This window comes from Solanum tuberosum, unplaced genomic scaffold (genome assembly GCF_000226075.1).
Source record: "Solanum tuberosum cultivar DM 1-3 516 R44 unplaced genomic scaffold, SolTub_3.0 scf00072, whole genome shotgun sequence".
Taxonomy (NCBI): Eukaryota; Viridiplantae; Streptophyta; class Magnoliopsida; order Solanales; family Solanaceae; genus Solanum; species Solanum tuberosum.
In genome coordinates this window covers 1,074,421-1,095,743 of record NW_006238999.1, presented here as the reverse complement: position 1 = coordinate 1,095,743, position 21,323 = coordinate 1,074,421, and the positions used below count along the sequence as shown (strand labels likewise).

General features: G+C 32.3%; 3 protein-coding genes across 4 annotated transcripts; 2 read left to right on the top strand and 1 right to left on the bottom strand.

Moving 5' to 3' along the window:
* Window positions 1-3,557: 3,557 nt before the first annotated feature.
* LOC102581177 (protein YIPF5 homolog) lies at window positions 3,558-4,738 on the bottom strand. The gene has a single exon (XM_006345804.2). It carries the CDS (start codon window positions 4,561-4,563, stop codon window positions 3,808-3,810), a length of 756 nt encoding a protein of 251 aa, XP_006345866.1. The 5' UTR covers window positions 4,564-4,738; the 3' UTR covers window positions 3,558-3,807.
* Window positions 4,739-8,360: 3,622 nt separating this feature from the next.
* On the top strand, window positions 8,361-11,380 carry LOC102580838 (copper transport protein ATX1-like). 2 transcript variants are annotated; one of them, XM_006345803.2, is made up of 3 exons: window positions 8,361-8,470; window positions 10,173-10,248; window positions 11,069-11,380. In XM_006345803.2, the coding sequence occupies exons 1-3, from the start codon at window positions 8,462-8,464 to the stop codon at window positions 11,227-11,229; spliced, it is 246 nt and encodes an 81-aa protein (XP_006345865.1). In that variant the 5' UTR covers window positions 8,361-8,461; the 3' UTR covers window positions 11,230-11,380. The 2 variants fall into 2 exon arrangements, with proteins under 2 accessions (XP_006345865.1, XP_015163557.1); XM_015308071.1 differs by having other exon boundaries at window positions 8,363-8,470; window positions 10,170-10,248.
* An 8,296-nt stretch (window positions 11,381-19,676) lies between these two features.
* LOC102594431 (peroxidase 5-like) lies at window positions 19,677-21,224 on the top strand. The gene is made up of 2 exons (XM_015308042.1): window positions 19,677-19,955; window positions 20,277-21,224. Exons 1-2 carry the CDS (start codon window positions 19,716-19,718, stop codon window positions 21,039-21,041), a joined length of 1,005 nt encoding a protein of 334 aa, XP_015163528.1. The 5' UTR covers window positions 19,677-19,715; the 3' UTR covers window positions 21,042-21,224.
* Window positions 21,225-21,323: the final 99 nt, after the last annotated feature.

The window sequence follows — 21,323 nt, the reverse complement described above, 5'->3', positions numbered from 1 at the left end:
GTCAAATCTGCAGAAGCTTCAAAGAAAAAGAAATGGAGGAATGGAAAAGAAAGAGAAAAGGAGAAGATGAAAATATATATATATATAAAAAGTAAAATATAAAAGAATAATTTTTTTTTATATATATAAAAAAGGGTAATATTACGTGGCAGCGCGTGTTGATTACTACCTAATACGAATCTGGGCGTGAGTTTGTAGGGGGTTAGATATTTCACTTTTAAAAGGTTCAGGGGGGTGATAGGACCCCCGTGAAAAATAAGTGTGTAGGTAAAAATTTGGTAATAGCTTGGGAGGGCTTTTGACTATTTTCTCGATATAACTTCAAAAGAATGGAGTATAAGATTTGAAATCTTGAAGACCTGCTACAACAAGTCAACAACAACAATTATATACTCATTGAAATTCCACAAGTAGAATGTACGTACACGTAGTCGTACCCCTATTTTATGAATTACAGATCGGTTATTTTCGATAGACCATCAATCAGTTCATAAAGTAAATCGTAACCAAACAAGAAGAAAAAAGAAAATATTTTACCTTCTACACCAAGTGAAAAATGACTCGATATTTACTCTAACAAAATATATTACTTAAACTCTTGATCTTTATTCAAACTTAATATTAATAAAAAACATTTAAACATCCAAATTAAAAAATTGACTTTGAAATACTAAACAATTTTTACTCAAGTTAGTTTTTTCCAGCCAAAAGGGACTTCCATATGATATCTTTTACACTGTGATCACCATAAGGAAAAATATGTCCAGCATTTTGTAGTTCATGATAATTTATCCATGGAAGATTTTGTGCGATGAAACGTTGTAATTTAACTGACACAATTCCATCTTCAACGCCATGTCATAAATGTACAGAGTCTTCGTTATTAGGGAACAAGTTCTTTAGATCCATGAGATCGAATATAACTTTACCAAAACCAATAATTAGGTCTCTATGGAGTGATTCAAACTCCCCTTGTTGTATAACATATGCTTGCATTTACTTATTGTCATGAACAAATGAAGAAAAAAAAACATCAAATTGAACGTACTGAAAATATTAGACAACTTTCAAAAATTTATACATTATTACAAACGTTAGACAATAGCCTTATATTTTGTTTGTAAGGTTGAGAAATATATGAGAAAATAATAGATCGATCCGAGTCTAACATTATTATAAGGAAGGGTAATTTTCTAAGGACTATATATGCGTCTATTAAAATCATCCAACCATGGAAGTTATCCCAAAGTTAAAAGCAAGAGATTGAGAATTTAAAACCTGATATCCTCCATAACTTCTCCGATCCAAATGACAGAAAAGTCTCCATATTTATACCTTCTCCAATTTTGTTGTTGGAGGGGCGATTGTACGTTAAACTACCAAATAAATTAAACTATGGATAAACAAATATATATGATCATGACATGTCGAGCATTTAACAAATCTATCTTCAGGATTTAAGACCACAAGATTAAAGGTCTTTTGGTACTCAAAAGTCTGTTTTATTTTCTTAAATTTTGTATCAAGTCAAAACCAAACAAACAAAATTGAAACCGAGGGAGTAACAGAATTAATAATAGGTATGATTATGCACCTCTTGAAGTTGCATCTCATCAAGTGATGAGGCAATTTGAAGATCTTGTTGAGACAATTTGAATTCCCCATTTATAACACTAAATAAATCCATGAAAATATTGTTGTGTTCCACCAATACACAAGCCATGGGGCATAATGTATAACTCTATAAGCCCATTGGTCTCTAAGTAACTGCTCATCAAATGCTTGTTTAGTGAAGTTTGCTGGAAATCCAGGCCACCAAAAATTGATTACTGGAGCCAATAGTGCAGCTCCTGCTAAGCTATCAACCGATAATCGAAGAACAAAAAACCTCAGAGATAGAGAAATTATTTATAAAACGGAAAAAGGATCATATTTGTCCCATTACTATCTGAAATTGAGCAACTTAGTACACTCTTCGTTAAACTTTTGGTTTAATATTATTCGATGGTTAAGGAAAAAACTCATTTCCCCCCTAATGCAAGTATGTCAAAAGTTGAAGGGTAAATTTGTACTTTTTTCTTGAAGAATTTGGTTATGTGGGGTCTACCTATGTTGCTACGACTCTTCAAACATGCTGATATGTGCATGTCGGATCTAATATGAATCACAACTTTTTTTTGGAGAGTTTCAACTTTCAAGCAACATAGAAGTCCATCCATTTTATGCTATGATTGCAAGACTAAGGCCAAACATAAAACGATTTGCTAACAACAAGGGTATAAATGAATGTACTAAAAGTGTAATGAAGAGCAAAATTTAGGCATCATTTAGCTAACTTTAGTGATAATACTCAAAAGTATCAAGCCTGTGTACAATTACTCAACATGAGTACGTCAAGGCAAATGAAATATCTATACCGTTGTGAAAATAATATCATCCATTGTCACTGGAACATTCATTTTTTAAATTACAAATTGCACATCAAGGAAGTTGATTCATCCTCCTAGATTTTATTGTGTCATTTTAAAAAAAATAAAATTGATATGGATATCCATTGCACATCATTATTTTTTTTTTGATAACCGAGAAATCCGTCTGTGACCCGCCCTTTGGACCAATCACAGCCTTCTAAACTCGGTGGATAATGGGCCCGCCCCTCTACCCTTCTCCACTTAAATACCGGGCTTTGCTTTGCATGGTGTGGGGCTTGAACCTGTGACCTAAGCCACAAATCCTCCACCTTTTGCCACTTGAGCTAGGCCTTGGGGGCCAAAATTTAGCAATTTTGAATAGTAAAAAAGGGCAGTTCGGTGCACAAAGACACTACTCACAACTGAAATCAGGAACTTAATTATGATAAGAACAGATTTCCAATGTAGCCCCCTTGACCTGCTCAGAAAAGCTGATACATTCTTTTGAATATTAACTAACAGCAAACTTTGCTTTATCGAAATCTTCATCTCATGACAGAAAAACAAATTACTGAGATAAACTACCCGCGAAGTGATTAGCACAATCATCAACAGAAGTTGATTTTAGACCAGTTCAATCTCCATAACCTATCGAAATACTTGGATCCATATCTAAACTAAGAAGTTACTTCTAGTTGATACAACAAGACACTAGAAATCTTTAACAGTAGAGGATTGCAGATTCAAAATAAAGCTCCATCGTCTCTGCTTTAGTCTAAGAAACTATTCTTTGGCATGAAGTCTCATATGTTTCATCTGTATAGATATTCGCGGACTCACTTCCACTTTACCATACCTTCTGAACATGAGACAGTCTACCTTCTCTAACAATATGCATCATAAACAGGAGAACGAGGAGTGGCAAGAACATCTATCACCCTATTTTCTATATCCTTATAGAAAGGTATGCAACCATAATAGACACCTTCCCCGCTGGTTTTCATGACAATGTACATCACAAAAAGATCACACCTTTTACAATCTTCACACAAAGCAAAATGGAGTATAACATCAAGACATGTCAACAACAGCTCCACAAAAGTCCTTCCTAATCTTTTTGCACAAACACGATAACCATACAAATTCGAAAACCAAAAACTTTTTGCACAACATGATAACCATCTTCATTCACGAAAGGTTTATAACCTCTTAAAATTCAAATCTTTCAACAGAAAACAACCAAACCAGAAGAAACTAATTAGATACTGTAAAATTAACACTGCATAATTCAGTTTTCTACACTCTTCTCAGTAGCTAAGACAAAAAAATGAATCACAAATCAAATTGCAGGCTGCAAAATGCCAACTTTTTTCAGTTTAATTCCTTTCTGCAGATATCAAAATATCACTAGCAAAGAGAAAAGCATGTAAATTAAGAAACAAGCATACGCAATTAGCCCGCGATGCTCATCTCCATACGAAGCCAGCTCAACCAGAAGCCTCGTGCAAACCCGTGTTGACCATACAACAAAAACTCCGGTCAACACCTTGATCACCAATCCACCAGGCAAAAACAGTGATAGCGCTGATAATATCACAATGGGCAACATACAATAACCGATCAAGCTGACACATCTATACAAATTCAAGTTCCCATTTCGACCAGCGAGCATATTAAACACTACATATAGAAACATCGAAGCCATTACAACCCATCCCAATATTATCCCAAAATGGATCTTTCCAGCTAGCAATTGAAACAATCCAAACGCCATTAGAAATATGAACGGTCCAGAAAGGTCACCATCTTCGTGAAGATCTGGTTTGATTCGAAATGGGTTGAGAATTGAAAGAGTCTTCTGGTAAATTTGCTTTGTATTAATCCCAAGCTCCTCTAATAGCGGCGGTTCATCTTCAAATCCAATTGATCCACCGCCGCCGCCGATGGTAGCGGAGGCGAACTGGGGAGTGGAAAATGAAGTTGATGCAGCTGCTGATCCAATGTCGAATGACATGAAAGGTATTCCAGGGTTTGAAGATCTCGGCGGCTGAAAAGGAGCCGTCGGTGGATTAGCCGGAGGACGGCGTTGCGGTACACCGGGATTTCCGTCGGAGGGGAATATCACCGGAGGAACGTTGAATTGTTTCGCCATTGATCGGAGATCTGAAATTGCAGGGAAATTAGGGTTTTTTTGAGAGAGGTTGAAAATGGAATTTGGAAATTGGAAGAGGAGAAGGAAATGAATATGACCCGAAATTCGAAGGTTCGGGTCGTCTCAAAAGCATAGAAGAGATACAAAGGCACACTTTTCAATTTTACAGGGAGTCTGTTTTGATATCGTCATTTAACGTGTATCCATTTTTCGATTTTTTTTTTGTTTATGTCCAATCTTAGATATACATGTTTGAAATTATGTCTAACAAAACTTAACTTTGGAAACAATGTCTGCCGTTATAAATATTAAAGTCCAAATGATTAAACTTCAATCATTTCTTATTTGAATTTTATGCACGTATGATTAAAATCCAAGAAAGAATAAATAAAGTCAGATAAAAACAATCGAACTTCAATTATATATACATGAATTTTAGTCATATGATAACTTCCGACGCAATAACTGAAGTTGCTCCTTTTCAATAAGCACTACATTCGATTTTTAGCAACAATAACTTAATTGCCGTTAAATATATATTTTTAGTGGCAATTACTATTGACAATTACATTTTAGCACTTTTTATAAATGTTGCTAAAGCCTATAGCGACAATGAATCTAATGATAATTAACTAATGTCGATAAAAAAGTTATTTTTATTGTATTGAGGCTTTACGTACCTTTCTTTTTGTTTTTCATCTAGTATCTTATATTCGCATTGAAATTCAATAATATTCGAATTTGTTTCAAGGAATTCCACCTTAGTAACAAATGTAATTTCATACTATGAATTAAAGTTAAATTTTTTAGCCAAGAATAAAATACTTTGTATTTATCATTTCACCACGGTATATATCTATAGCTTCATATTGTTATTATAAACCTCTAATAACTACGAAAAACACTTGATTAAATTAACAATAAAGTAAAATTATACATGCTAGGAAATGTTTTATACAATATGATATATAAACATATCAAAATAGTAAGTACGTACTAACAAATTATCTAAATTATGGAAGGAGACCATATATTATAAGATAGACTTCTGGCGTATATTAGTGCCTTATTTCAGTTGAGGAATCCTTTTCGTCGAAAAATTATATTGTATAAATAAAATAACGAATTTTTACACCTTATTAGGGTGGATGTTATATATCGTTTTATAATATATAACACTATATTATATTGTATTGTATTCAGGGGTGTATTTATGGAGTTCCTCAGGATCACGTGAACTCATGCTCCTCTCCCTAGATCATATATAATAGTGTCATATTTGTTTTAAAATATTTAAATATAGATGTGTGAATCCACACTCAAAATATCATATAATGCGATGATGGTTGAGTGCATCTCTCTAAATGAGGTCAGAAATTTTAATCTTATACTCCCTCCGTTCCATTTTATATGTAACATTTTTACTTTGCACTTGCATTAAGAAATGATGTAACTTTACCCTTCTATCCTTATTTAATGTTTTCTTAAGTCAACTTTATTAATAAATGACAAGATTAATTAACTATTTTATCAATGGTATAATAGGCAAAATATAGTAATTTATACATAAATTTTATAAAATGACAAGTATTGTGGTCAACTATTTATAGAAAGGGATGACATATAAAATGGGACTGAGGGAGTATTTTTTTCTTTCTAAATTTGGGCAAAACCTCTATAAATGGTTATTGGTAACATTTTTGGAGTTTTAATTAATATAGTTTTAAAAGTTTAACGGGTTCTTTAATAAAAACCTAAAGATCAAATAAGACAAATTTATACCTTCGACTACTTTTTTTCGTAATAGTATACAGACTATACTCATCCTCTTGAAATCTTAGATACACCTATGTCCTAACTCATAATTTATTTAATATATTTTTTTTAGAAAAATGATGCCTAAAATTATTATTCCTTTATTTAAAAATAAAAAATAAATCTTAGGTACCTAAAAGAGAGTGTTGAAAACATGAAAGGAAGAAACTCATGCGATTTATGAATGATGCGTTTCATTCCTTTGTTTTCTGTTTTATTTCTTTTTACATTTATTTATTACTTTCTTTGTTTACTTTTATTTGTTTATTATTTCAAAAATATATTTTTACTTTTTTGCTCGTCACTTTTAATCTATTAAGATAAGATAATTATTGATTTTTGATTTTATATTCAATATTAATTACTTATTCACCAAATTATTATCAATATCTTAACTATTCATTAATTAATATGACATATCTAGGGAGTTTTCTGGGTTCATGTAAACTCATGCTTCCTTCTCGAGATAAATATAAATGTGTGAACCGATACTTGAAGTATCATATAATGCGATGATAATGAGGTGATACCTCTCCAAGTGAGGTTTGAAATTTAAATCTTATATCTTTTTTATTTCCTAAACGTGGGTAACACCTATAAGTAGTTATTGATAGCATTTTTGGTGTTTTAATTAATTAACTTTTTTTGCTTTAATTTTTTCAAAATCTTCACGTTTGTCACATTAGATTTTATTTATTTATAATTAAACTAAATATGTATGATAAAATTAGTTGTGCTTGATAATATATCATACAATCAATCTCAATACCTTAGACATGGAAAAATTATTTAGACCTATAATTTTAATAGTTTGACGAATTAGTGATAAAATCCTAAATGTTAAATTAATTAAATTTATATCTTAAATTCACCGTTTCATAAAGTGCACTCATCCTTTTGAAATTCTAAATTATACACCTCTAATTGTATTATATTATTTTGATAAATACATATAATATTTGGATAAATTATAAGTATCATTTTTCATCATTACATAAAGTCAAACACCAACAATGGAAAATATAAAACTTACCAGAGAAGTATGGTATATGAATGTAGAGCTATTAGATAATAAATAACATGAGATCTATTCTAAAATGAAACTTTTTATCGTTACATAAGAATGAATTTAATAATATAATAAATTTTTTTTTTTACTTTCTATATCAATCAAAAACTATAATATTCACAATACAATATGTCACAAGTTGTTAAAGATTCCAAAATATGTGAAATAATGATAAATTTATGGTCCAAAAAAAGTTTCTTTCAACTCCCTAATAAAATGGAGAATAAGAATATTCTTATTTATTATTTATATATTTTATTTTATATATTTTCACGACCTTGTACTGCATGAAGTACTACATGTACTACCATAGAAAATTAAATAATAATTGGATGATTGTACTGCTTTAAAATCTGATCTAAAAAATACTCCATAAGATAAGAAAATTATGTTTTTACTTTACAAAAATACAAAAAAAAAGTCTTTATCTTTCTTGACAAAATTTATTTATTTATCAAAACGCTACTCAATTATGAACAATGATTATATTTAGGAAGGAAAATATAAAAGTATAATTACGATTTTTCTTAAAGAGATTTAAAATAAACGAATTAGCCTAAGAAAGTTCATCAACTGTTATCTATACCTAAAAAATAATCTAACTATATATAAATAGTGTAATTTTCCATCAAAAGGAGTTCAATTGTTCGGATAAATCCCTAGCCCATGCTGGCTTTGCCCCTGAAAAAATCGAATGATTGATAGTTGATTATGTTTTAATAAATAATAATAAAAATAGAAAAAGTAAATATGTGATAATTCGAATAGAAAACTCAAAAAATCATATATTTTAGATGCATTTTTTATCTTTCGGGATTAAAAAAAAACACACACAATATAGAAAGAAGGGAATCTATTTTTTTTTGGTCTCCTTTTCTCTTTATATAAATTAGCAGCTTTTCACACCTCTCAAATCACAGAAAATCAAAGGTCAATTTTTTGCTCTCAAACTTTGTATATCACCATCTTTCTTCTTGAAAAACCTCACAAGTTTCTTCTCAAATCAACCTCATCATGTCTCAGGTACTTTGAATTTACTTTCCTTTTTATGAAATTTTGAATCTTTGATATGTGATATGAATTGGGTAATTTTCAAAACATGATTTTGAATTGATTCTATGAAGGGGTTGATGGATTTTGCATTGTTAGTGGGAATTTTAATTTGGGTTGTTTTTGTTTTAGCTAAATGTAAAAGGGGTTTGAATGAATTTGTTGTTAATGGGTAGAAAATCCCTAATTAGTTTGAGATTAAGGTGTAGCTCATTGATTGATTGAATGGGGGTGGTGGGAGTGGGAGTGGGTGGGGGTGGGGGTGCTGGTCTATCGGGAGCAACCTCTCCGCCTCTCAAGGTAGGGGTATGGTTTGTGTCCTACCCTCCGCGAACCTCACGAGTGGGATTGGATTGGGTATGTTGTTGACTTGTTGTTGTCTTTGATGTGTAAAGAAGCTAAGTTCAACATTCAAATCTTGTTTTTGATGGTATAGTTGAAGGATTTGATAAGATTTGCTTGTTTAATAGGAGTTTAGATCTTTGTTGTTCTTGTTTTAGCTTAAAAGATGTGAGTTGGAATAATTTTTTGTTTTAATTGAAAAAAATTGAAGCTTTACATGATTTTTGAGCTTCAACTGTTTGATGATGGATGAGTTGTTTGTTTACTACTGTGCCTGGTGTGAGCTAGAACAACAGGTCCGTTAATGAGTGCATTGATCGTTTCAATAATTTATTGAATAGTTTATTATTCCTTTTCAGATGTAATGATAGTTTGATCATTTTCCTTATAAATTGGTTGATTGATTATGAGCTTTTTCCTTTTGTTGCGATGTTTAGGCTTCTGTTTTTCCTCTTCCATATGTAAAGAAACTAAGTTCAACAGTAGAATCTTGTTTTTGATGATAATTTGAAGTAATTTGTTGAAGGGCTTGATTAGATTTGCCTGTTTAGTAGGGATTTTGATCTGGGTAATTCTTGTTTTAGCGGAAAAGATATGGGCTCGGAACATTTGTTTTGCTTAACGGGAAAAAATGAAACTTTACATGATTTTGAGCTATAAATGTTTGATGATGGATGAATGTGTATGTTTACAACTATGAGTGGTTTTACTAGCAAAGCAGATCCATGGTTTTTGATTAGCTAAATTCAAGAATTCATTAGCTAGTTTGAATATTTTCCTCATTAATGAGCTAGTTTAATGCATTACCTTCTGTTTTTGGTGAATATTTATTTCAGATTAGATATCTAAAAATCTACGTTCTCCTTTTCTTGAATTTTTCCGGTTTAAGAGTTGGTCCAAGTCATTCTTTGAGTGGCTAAATATCATTGTTGATCTAGAATAGAAAGAAAACTCTCCTGTGTCGATTTGCGTCAATGAGGGAGATCTTTCAATAGTATCATAACAGAACTAAATTTACTGATTCAGAAGAGTGCTTTTATAATAAGAGTTTTTCAGAGAAACGAAATAGGAATTAATTGATTGAATTTGAATGAATGAATTCTTTGTTTTTTGTTCCGGGGTTTGGTTTGGGGGGAGGAACAGTTGTTGCGAGTGTCGTGACTCCGTTGAAACCTTTAAATGTAAGTATGTTAAGCTGGCAACAGCTTCATGATGTGCTGCCTAACAGCCTAAGTGATGAGTGTGCTATTTTGCTTATGATTTATGCTATCATTACTCTACATCTCTGCAACTGTCAATTTAACACCGATACTTTTACCCCTTGTGCTAGCAGACTGTTGTTCTCAAGGTTGGCATGTCATGCGAAGGCTGTGTTGGTGCTGTGAAAAGGGTTTTGGGGAAAATGGAAGGTAAACAATTTTACTTAGAGTCCTAGTGCTTTACAACATTTAGCTTTACAGGATTGCCTTTCTCATAATTCCTTGTTACAAATAGAATATATTACTTGGTTTCATTTTATATGGCATTCTTTCTTCTCATCCTATTCCAAAAAGAATGATACTTTTCTGTATTTACATACTTTCGACTCTGAGCTTCTTATTTTATTCTTAATGTCATGCTCTTGTAGTCATGTGCCAGTCAAACACCACCATATATAATGAAATTAGAGAGTGAAGATCATTGTTCCGATTTTATGGACTCTTCTATTGTTTCTGCCATCACAGCCGCAAAGTTTTGGTTGGTTCATCTATCTTTGGGTAAACTGTGAAATGGTTGTTGGTAGTCTATTCCATGAGTAGAAGTGTAAGACCTGGCCAAGAACGCTCTTCGAGTGTGCTCATCATCTTTCTCACTCTACCACATGTAATTGACTGTACCATAAACGGTTGGAATAACTTCAGTAAGTCATTGAACAACACATCCCAAACATTCCTTCCTTCGACTGCTAACTCCATGACCAATGGGAATCTTCTCCATTCTGCTAAAGGGCTCTATCGTTCAGCCTGAGATTGTTGGATAGTACTAGGCATGACTAATAAATAACGATAGTCTGAGTTGCTTATTTGCTTATAGGTCTGGTAACAGATAAAATATTAATAAAAGGTGATATCATTAATTGACATGTTAGGTCCTTGTATCGTTTATGTATTCTAGTTTCTTCCACCTAACAAATTTGCTCTGGTATTGACTAATATATCGACTCATGTCTTCTTCATAAACCATATTCAGGTGTAGAAACTTTCGACATTGATCTGAAGGAGCAAAAGGTGACCGTGAAGGGCAATGTTCAACCAGACGCTGTTCTCAAGACTGTGTCGAAGACTGGAAAGCCAACATCTTTCTGGGAAGCAGGCGAATCGGCTCAAACAGAAGCTGTTAGTACAGCTTGATGGTGTATAATGGCTTGGAATTGTATGTTAAGGCTTGAGCAATATATGACTTTATCAAGAATTCCCTTATGTAATAGTTGAAATCAGAATTGCAATAAGTTGTTGAGAATTTTAGTGTTATTTTCTATGATATAGATGGCGAGTACATTGATGCAGGGTGGCTCAATGCCTTTAAAAACGAGGCAATACGCCTTATGCCCTCAAATTCGAAGGCTCAATTTTAGTAATAATAAAATTATTATCAACTTGGTACGATCCGGTTTCTCGAGTTATGATGACACCTACTATAACCAATCAGTAGGTAAGTCACCTACTAGAACCAACCAGTAGGTAAGTCAATCCGTACCCAGGACGACAAGTAATGAGTACAAGGGTAGGATTAAACAACGTATAACACCAACAATAAGAAAAGACAGAAACAGAAGCAAACCAAAAACTATATGCAATGGAAACCCTCCTAGAACGTAGAAATCACGAGTACATAGTTGTCTAATATGAACAAATACAAGTGTGGAACTTGGAATCAATAAACTAATTAAACTGAAATCGAGATAATCCTGTTTCGTGAAACATAAACTCCAAGAAAAGCGGTGTTGGTCGTTTGAAAATAATATGTATCATTTAATAGGTTATCACCAACGGACACACAAAGTTCGAGCTCAAACAGAGTCGGTCATACATATACTGGATCCTGAAATCCTGCTTTGTGACACAAACACTAAAAAGAGTGATTTCCACCCTGTACAAAAACAATGAGTATCATTTGATAAGACCCTAAGCTCAGGGGAATTGGAAACTATTGTATCTTTTCTAAAACGACACTATCCGTTGATTTCCACGACAATGTTTGCTTATTGTCACCAGGGGACCCACAAAGTTTGAGCTCAAACATAATTGGACACACATTTCGAAAAATTTATAGATACACATGAAAAAGCGAGAAACTCATGAATTCCTGTTTCGTGACACAACTCCAAAAATAATTCCTATTTCGTGACACAACTCCAAAAACATGACTTCCGCCTTTAGAAAATAATGATCATCATTTAATAAGTCAACACCTATGGACCCACAAAATTTGAGTTCAAACAGAGTCGGTTGCTGATCTTTGACGTATTATACACTCAAGTGCCGTATTTTACACATGTTTTAGCTTAAGTTTCGAGAATCAACTCAGGTATATTCACGTGTTTTGAGCATTATTGATATGGATAAGCTAATATATGTGATTAGACTTTATGCGGTGAAAGAGTTAGGTAATTGAAAATACAATTTCAAAAAGAAAAAAAAACTTGTTTTATATGTTAATTACAGTAATATAAATTAATCATAATATAAAAAGTTAATTAGGAGGAAATTAATTAGTGATCACGATTCACGAGTGAGATTCCTGTATTTATCCCAACATATAAGTCAATTATTTAGTCAACAATTTATTGTTGTGACCTTGACTTAAAATCTTATCAATTAATTTAGAATGATGAAATTGTTGTTATTTAGTCAATAATTAATTATCTAGTTATATGAAGTTTTAGTTTGTTTGTCATAATTCAAAGAGGTTTTTAGAGCATGAAGTGCACAAATCAACTTATAAAAATGAACAAATATATTAAGCTAAGCATGAAAACTGATGCCATGCTGAAAGAATTAACGCGGGAATGAAGTCAATAATAAATATCCATATTCGACCAATTAGTCGATAGGGAGTGTAGAGGTTACATGGAATAACGATAGAGAATATTGCGCGTTGAACTGCGAATATGATTTGCATGGCGAAAAAGAGAAAATTTTAAGTTGTAAGTATTCTAATTAACTACTCCCTAATTACTTGTTCACTTTTTCATTTTTAGTTGTCTCTAATTACTCGTCTATTTTGACAAATCAAATCAAGAAAAGATAATTTTTTTTTTTATCTATTATATCCTCAATTAAATGATTAATTATTATATTAAAATAAATTTGCTCTGGTATTGACTAATGTCTTCTTCTCAGGTGTAGAAACTTTTGACATTGATCTGAAGGAGCAAAAGGTGACCGTGAAGGGCAATGTTCAACCAGACGCTGTGTCGAAGACTGGAAAGCCAACATCTTTCTGGGAAGCAGGCGAATCGGCTCAAACAGAAGCTGTTAGTACAGCTTGATTGGTGTATAATGGCTTGGAATTGTGTGTTAAGGCTTGAGCAATAGTTGACTTTATCAAGAATTCCCCTATGTAATAGTTGAAATCAGAATTGCAATAAGTTGTTGAGAATTTTAGTGTTATTTTCTATGATATAGATGGCGAGTACATTGATGTAGGGCGGCTCAATGCCTTTAAAAACGAGGCATACGCCTTATGCCCTCAAATTTGAAGGCTCAATTTTATTAATAATTAAATTATTATCAACTTGTTATGACCCGGCTTCTCGAGTCATGATGACACTTACTATAACCAACCAGTAGATAAGTCAATCCGTACCCAGGACGACAACTAATGAGCAGGGGCGGCTCAACGTAATTGAGGGCCTAAAGCGAAATTTTTATTTGAGGCCTAAAATATAAATAAACCTCATATACGTATTTATTCAAAATTTATTTTTCTTACACTATTTAAATGAAAATTATTAGAAATTAATATTATTTTTTCAGTTATTAGTTTTAAGTAAGATTTTATCAACTCAACATTGAAAAATATCCTCTCAGTGAGGCAATTATTATATGAATTGTTAACATAATTCTATAAGTAATAAGTTAGACAAATATTAAATAAAGATAAGAATTAGAACCATAGAATTTGACTCAAGAAGTTGATGACTTGGTATACCTCATTTTAATATGCTTGTAGAAATGCTTGAAACTAAAATTTAAAACGAAATAAAAAAGAATTTGTAATTCACTCTGTTCAACACTTTTCACTATTGATTCTTATTTTTAACAAAGTACAAAAATGTTAAAGTGGATAAAATAACATATTTTTTAAAAAATATACTTTTTATCATAAATAATCAATTTTTTCTTTAAAATTTTTAACACATAATTTATTTTTGACAAAAATTTGAGGCCCTCGAAATTTTGAGGCCTAAGGCAAAAGCCTTATTTTCCCAAGCATAGAGCCGGCCCTGCTAATGAGTACAAGGGTAGGATTAAACATAAACAACATATAACACCAACAATAAAAAAAGACAGAAACGGAAGCAAACCAAAAACTATATACAATGAAAACCCTCCTAGAACGTAGAAGTCACGAGTACAGAGCTGTCTAATACGAACAAATATACAAGTCACAACTAAAATGGCACTACCCCCGAAACAGTGACGGTCAATCCTAAAACATGGTTTATAAGAAGGAAAGCAAGAATAGCTAGGTACCTGCCTCCAATTCGCACTAATCATCATGAATTCACACATTCATGCTCAATCTAATTAGAAAGAAAGTCGTAGCCTGTCTGTAGGCTGACCGCGTGCGCTCCAAATCACAAGACCAGAGCTTTTCCTTTCTGAACGTCATTCGAACGCTGCCACACTATCAATAAATATGATCACAACGTTAGTACGGTCACTTAGACACCAAAATCACATAAAACGGAAACATACCAATTTTAGAGTAATCGGGAAATGTGGGACCGCGCCAGAATTTCTAGAATTGACTCCGTTAAGAGGTCATAAACTATGCCTCTAGGTGATGCAGAGTGCTAGTACCAATTACCAGCAGTGATCGTTCGTGCCATCTTTTGCAGCTTGTGGATATCGGAGACGAGGTTGAGAACTTGGGGCTTGGATCAGCCTGTCTCCTTTTGTAAATATATTAGCTAGTCTTTTGCCTTTGAGACAACTTGTTGTGGTCCACTTTTGGGACTTGTATTTGTTCGTATTAGATAACTTTGTACTCGTGCTTTCGAGGTTTTGGGAGGGTTTCCATTGTATGTAGTTTTTGGTTTGCTTCCGTTTCTATCTATTCTTATTGTTGGTGTTATATGTTGTTTAATCCTACCCTTGTACTCATTACTTGTCGTCTTGGGTATGGGTTGGCTAATTACCTACTAGTGAGTTATAGTAGGTGCCATCATAAATCGAGAAATCGGATCGTAACAAGTTGATAATAATTTTATTATTACTGAAAAATTGACTTTCGAATTTGAAGGCCTAAGGCGTATGCACATCAACATATAATGACAGTATTAACCACTACCAGTGGCAGTAAATTAACATTTGATAAACACGTAGAGAAGGTAACAAAAAATTACAATTTTTGAAAACACAAATGTAACGCAACAGAATAACAAACAAATTCAAAGCAAACACCATTTTACATACGACTAGACCAGACAGAAAAGTGTATGCAGCACAGGAAAACTTCTTAATTTTTTTTTTCTGAATTCATCAAAGCCGAAAATAAAAGAGGCAGACTTTCCAACTAGACGATTACCGACTGAACACATGAGAGACTACATGAAAGTTTGAATTTGATTTACTAGCAAAACCTGAAACATCAGGTATTTACATTTGATTTGAAAAAAAGAAAACGTGTCTAGCTATCTCGAGCGTGTCTGCATCATCACCATGCATCATCACCAAGATCAGAAGTCTGCATCACTGCCACGAGTCTGAGCCTGAACCGCCAATCTAACCACCTCGATATCATATCCCGCAGATGTCCTTGCATGCGTTCTTCAAGCTGCTGCAGATTGTGTATTGTTAATTGAAAAATAATCCACCGATAATGGTTGAAGAAATAGAGAGGCAAACAATGTTGATCTAGTAGCACATATTGATGCAAGCATAGCCCAATTATTGTAGCCTTCTTAAAAAAAAGGCACAAAGATTCCCGCAACAATCAATTGGAAGATTGTGTATTGTTAATTGAAAACTTGAAAATTGAAAACTTCTACTTGATATATGTTAATTGGAAAATATAATATAAAATTGTTATCACTAGAGAGAATTGAAAAATTGAGAGAGAATTAGAAGATTTGAATGTAGGAAAATAAAGAAATGTGTTGGTATTTATAGGAAAAAAATTGTGTATTAATTTTTCTTTTAAATGTCATTTTGGTCACTTTTTCAGAAAGTGGCCGGTTTGGGCCGGTGCACCGGTGGGCCACATACCGGTCCCTTATCGGGCCGGCCTTACCGTCCTGAGCATAAATAATATCCGGACTGGTCACTCCATTAGTACAAGGGGCCGACTGCCGTATGTATTGGATCATATAATAATTTGAAGGAAAAACTACACAACATTCCGACCATTCCATAATGCACGGATAATGGTCGAAGAAATAGAGAGGCAAACAATGCTGATCCAGTAGCGCATATTGATGCAAGCATAGCCCAATTACTGTAGCCTTCCTCAAAAAAGGCACAAAGATTTCCGAAACAATCAATTGAAAGATTGTGTATTGTTAATTGAAAACTTGAAAATTGAAAACTTCTATTTGATATTTGTTAATTGGAAAATATAATATAAATTTTTTATCATTAGAGAGAATTGAGAAATTGAGAGAGAATTAGAAAATTTGAATGTAGGAAAAATAAAGAAATGTGTTGGTGTTTATAGGAAAAAAATTGTGTATTGATTTTTTTTAAAAAAAATGCCATTTTGGCAACTTTTTCAGAAAGTGACCGGTCTGGGGCGGTGCACCGGTGGACCACATACCGGTCCCTTATCGGGCCGGTCTTACCGTCCTGAGGATAAATAATATCCGGACAGACCACCCCATTACTCCATTAGTATAAGGGGCCGACTGCCGATTCGGGCCGTACCGGTCTTGGGTCGCTATTTTAGTAATAATTTGTACGTAATTCGTCCTCAGAAAATATGTTTTAGACCCTATCAAATTTTTGTATGTGTGATCACTAATTAGTACACATATATGAACCCAAAAGTATAATTTGATTAAAAAAAATTATTTTCCCAATCTGCATCAGATGTGGCAATTTATTGTACTCTAAACTTAATTATGAGACTTTAATTACAACTTCGACATCTACTCTCAAATTTAGATTATTTAAATAACTTGATGTGTTAAATATAATACCAAATTAAAATACCGACTTGACAAAATAAATTGCACATAATATAAAACGAAAGAAAAAAAGATTAAAATAACAACTTGTATGATTATTAAATAGAATAATAAAATCACCTGGTGCAAACATATAGTCCAATTCTTATACTGCACACATGTAAAACCTTTCATTTTGTATCAACTGGAAACCTTATAAATACAAATATCCAGAAAATCATACAAAATTTATAAAATAAAAGTTCAAAAAATTATAACTATAGAAATGTTTAAATTAATTATAAAATGCATAGGTCTAGAGCTTTACTAGAAAATAAAGAAAGTGAGTATCCAATCAATGCTTAAACTTGACTATAAGAACATGATGATATACCGATTTCCAAACATCCCAAAAAACGTTTGTTGACCTCTTCAATAGTTTTCCAAATCAAATCTGACCCATCTACAAACCAAAATAATTTAAAATCAAGAACATATCAATTTAGAAATGAAAAAAGAATAACTATTTATAATAATATCATATAATGATTACAAAAATGTTTAAAGTTCTAACATTTAAAGGAAATAAACGGAGAATTCATCTCATTACTGCTTTCTCTAAGAAGAGAAAATGATGATTAACAAAAATACATAAAAAATGATATTTCGATAAACATAAACAAATAATTAAAAGGATAATAAAAGAAAATGAAGATTGTCAAGCTCTCACAACAAAAGATATAAACTTGGTAAGAATATTTTTGCCCAAAAGTAAAGAGGGTAAAACAATTGTGTTATAGCATACTAATGAGTATAGATTATTATTTTTTATTTGATACATCATTTAGGCTAATTAAATGTAAAACATGAGAGGAAAAAAAACAAGGAATAAATGAAAAAAAATGGAATATGAAGAGGCACAACAATTAATTAGTCGTATGATTGATTTTTAAGAGATTTATACACATTACACAAAAAAATAAAGAATGAAGCGGCACAAAAATTAATTAGCAGTATAATTATTTAAAATTAATACACATTAAAAATCATTTTAATTATAAATTATGAAGATGAAGGAAAGGCTAATAAGAAAATTTGAAATTTTTGGATGAAGAACATGACGTGGAAGAGATTAAAAGATGCCGAAAATGCAAAATTATGATATAATAATTTATTGTAAAATTTTCATCTAGGGCCTTTCCACTTGTCAAAATAACTATTTAAGAGCCTTGATTTTCAAGTCAAACTAAAACATAGTACTACGATAAATACAACTAATGTTATTACTTTTTTTTTTCTTCCAAAAGAAACATATTGGATAGCAATATTATTATATGAAACTCATATATTTAGCATGAAAATCTTGTGTCAGATGTTAAAAGTTTGATATTTTTAATGTTTCATGAAAAATAAACCTTTTATTATATCAGAGGAATTAATATATTTTAATTACTAAACATAAGTTTTAATAATAAAAAAAAATTAGCTATAGAAAAAGATACGTATAAAAAAAAAAAATTACAAAATGTCACATTACTTACACTTGACATGTTAATCAAATTACGTATAATTGTCAACCTAATAAAAATGGTAACCGATTCACTATACCAAAGATAAATTCTAATGATAGTGCAATTATAATGTATGTGCATATAACTCAAATTTATTTATTATCAGAAAAAAGTCAAGACCTTATAAAACTTATAATAATGAGTTGACATTCAAATATTTTCTATAAAATGAGAACATAGTGGTTAGTGGCTACCAAGTAACAACTAATAAAATAAAAAACCAAACTCAAACTTCAAATGGGATTTGTTTATCCATTTTCAACACTTAAGATGCTACCAACTATTCAAAACAAAAAGCATACTAAACTTAAAAATTGAATATTTTTTTTTTATCCATTAAGAAATGTATTTAACTTATATATACCGACAGTATAATAAACTTTTACCTTATCAAATGTACGTTAATTAACCTATTGTAGGAGGTTACTAGTCACACTTATCATGGACCATTACATGTAGTTTACAAGTTAAACTCAAAAAAAATATTAGTTTTCGATCATTTAGAATATATGCACTTTACAACATGAATAATTTGAAAAATAGACGTATGTGTTCTGTAATCCCCTAGTATGTGAAAGAGTGAAAAAGTGTTTTTGTATCCAGAGGTTGATGAAAGATTGACTCTCTGTAACAACTTAACGGGATTCCCTTCTTTGTTTGTTTGACTCGAAGGAGAAGTGCCCGTTGAGTTCTTAAGAATCATAATGTGGTAGTTGTGGAACTCTTCAAAAGTCATACACATTTTTTTTAAAAAGTTTCAATTTTAAAGTTTGTATTACAGGTAAACATGTTCTGTTTTTAATATTGACAAAAGATTCCATAACTACATAGTTGCAAACTATAAAATGTTCCATGCTGTTACATAAATTATCCATCATTCACTTGATTAAAGCGCGAAAAAAAGACATACTAGTAGCTAGCTGGAAAAAAAAAGATGGATTCCAAGGGCTTTAATTGTTCTGTTTTTGTACTTGTTTCTTGTTTGATTTTGTCTATTTCAGTCTCATCGTTGGCTAAACGACAACCCTCCTGTCCGCTTGAAGTAGGTTACTATCGCTATACTTGTCCCTCTGCTGAAGCCATTGTGAGAAATGTTGTGTATAAAGCCGTTACTCGTAATCCAGGCATTGCTGCTGGCCTTATCAGGTTGCATTTTCATGACTGCTTCGTGAGGGTACGTTGATGTCTTTATGTTCTAATGTACTAATGTCCTCTTGACGATCTCATACATTTTGTCTGTGTGTTGAACTCTGTGATCATTTCATCTGAACTGTTAAGCTGTTAACAAGTGTAGCACACATTTAGTTACTAGCTAATGTTATGTCTCAACATGCCTCTTTACGTGTGGGTCTGAGTTTTCTTATGTAACAAATACGTGGAAACACTTCTTTTACTTGTGTTAGTTACCGTCTCATTAAGCTTTTAGATGAGGTGATCATCACAGAGTTTTACGCTTGATAATTTCATCAACTTAATACTTTCTTATGTACTTTAGGGATGTGATGCATCTGTACTATTGGATGGACTGAATTCAGAAAAGGAAAGCATAGCAAACAAGAACAGTTTACGAGGTTTTGAGGTGATCGATGAAGCTAAGAAGCAGCTCGAGGCTGCATGTCCAGGAACCGTCTCGTGTGCTGACATACTTGCCTTTGCAGCTCGTGACAGTTCATACAATGTTGGGAAGATAAACTATAATGTCCAAGCAGGACGTCGTGATGGACATGTTTCCATCAAGGACGAGGCCTTAGCCAATCTCCCCTCTCCGTTTGTTGGTGTCAAGGAGCTAATAAAAAGCTTTGCAAGAAAAGGTATGTCAGTTGATGAAATGGTAACACTCTCTGGTGCACATTCTATTGGTATTGCTCATTGTGCTGTTTTCGCGAATCGTCTATACCCTCAAAACAAGCAACAAAATCTACCAATTGATCGCGAATACGAGAGGATGTTGAAGTCTATTTGTCCACCAGAATCACTTACAAATGGAACAGGAGTAGCAAATCCTACTAATTTTGATGTTATAACACCAAACAAATTGGATAACAAATACTATATGGATTTAAAGAGTAAGAAGGGACTTTTAGTTACTGATCAAACATTGATGAGTGATCCTAAAACCGCGAAAATGGTGAACTTTAACGCGAGATATGGACGTGTGTGGGGTAAGAAATTCGCGGATGCAATGGTGCATATGGGAACTTTAGACGTCCTCACAGGACGGAAGGGTGAAATCAGGAAGAACTGTCATTTCGTGAACTAAATTTGTTGTTTTTTTTTCGTTTTTATGAGTTTCGTTGAGCTCGATTTTCGAGTAGTATTTCAGGGTTCTTGTCATTGTTAAATCATTATGAGTTGTAGACATCTCATGTAAGTGAGGATGTTTCAATCTTTGTTCAATTGTAACAGATGAATCTTCTTAATAAAAAGTTATTCTTGATTGAAAGTTTCTCTCAGTGAAGCTTGGAATTAATAAACTAATTAAAAGTGAAATCGAGATATTCCTGAATTCCTGTTTTGTGAAACATAAACTCCAAGAAAAGCG

Excerpts from the sequence above, each read along its gene's own strand:
- LOC102581177 (XM_006345804.2), bottom strand. The coding sequence starts at position 4,563 with ATGGCGAAACAATTCAACGTTCCTCCGGTGATATTCCCCTCCGACGGA.
- LOC102580838 (XM_015308071.1), top strand. Across the intron at positions 10,249-11,068 it reads GGTTTTGGGGAAAATGGAAG|GTGTAGAAACTTTCGACATT; the intron begins GTAAACAATTTT and ends AACCATATTCAG.
- LOC102594431 (XM_015308042.1), top strand. The coding sequence starts at position 19,716 with ATGGATTCCAAGGGCTTTAATTGTTCTGTTTTTGTACTTGTTTCTTGT. Across the intron at positions 19,956-20,276 it reads TTCATGACTGCTTCGTGAGG|GGATGTGATGCATCTGTACT; the intron begins GTACGTTGATGT and ends TATGTACTTTAG.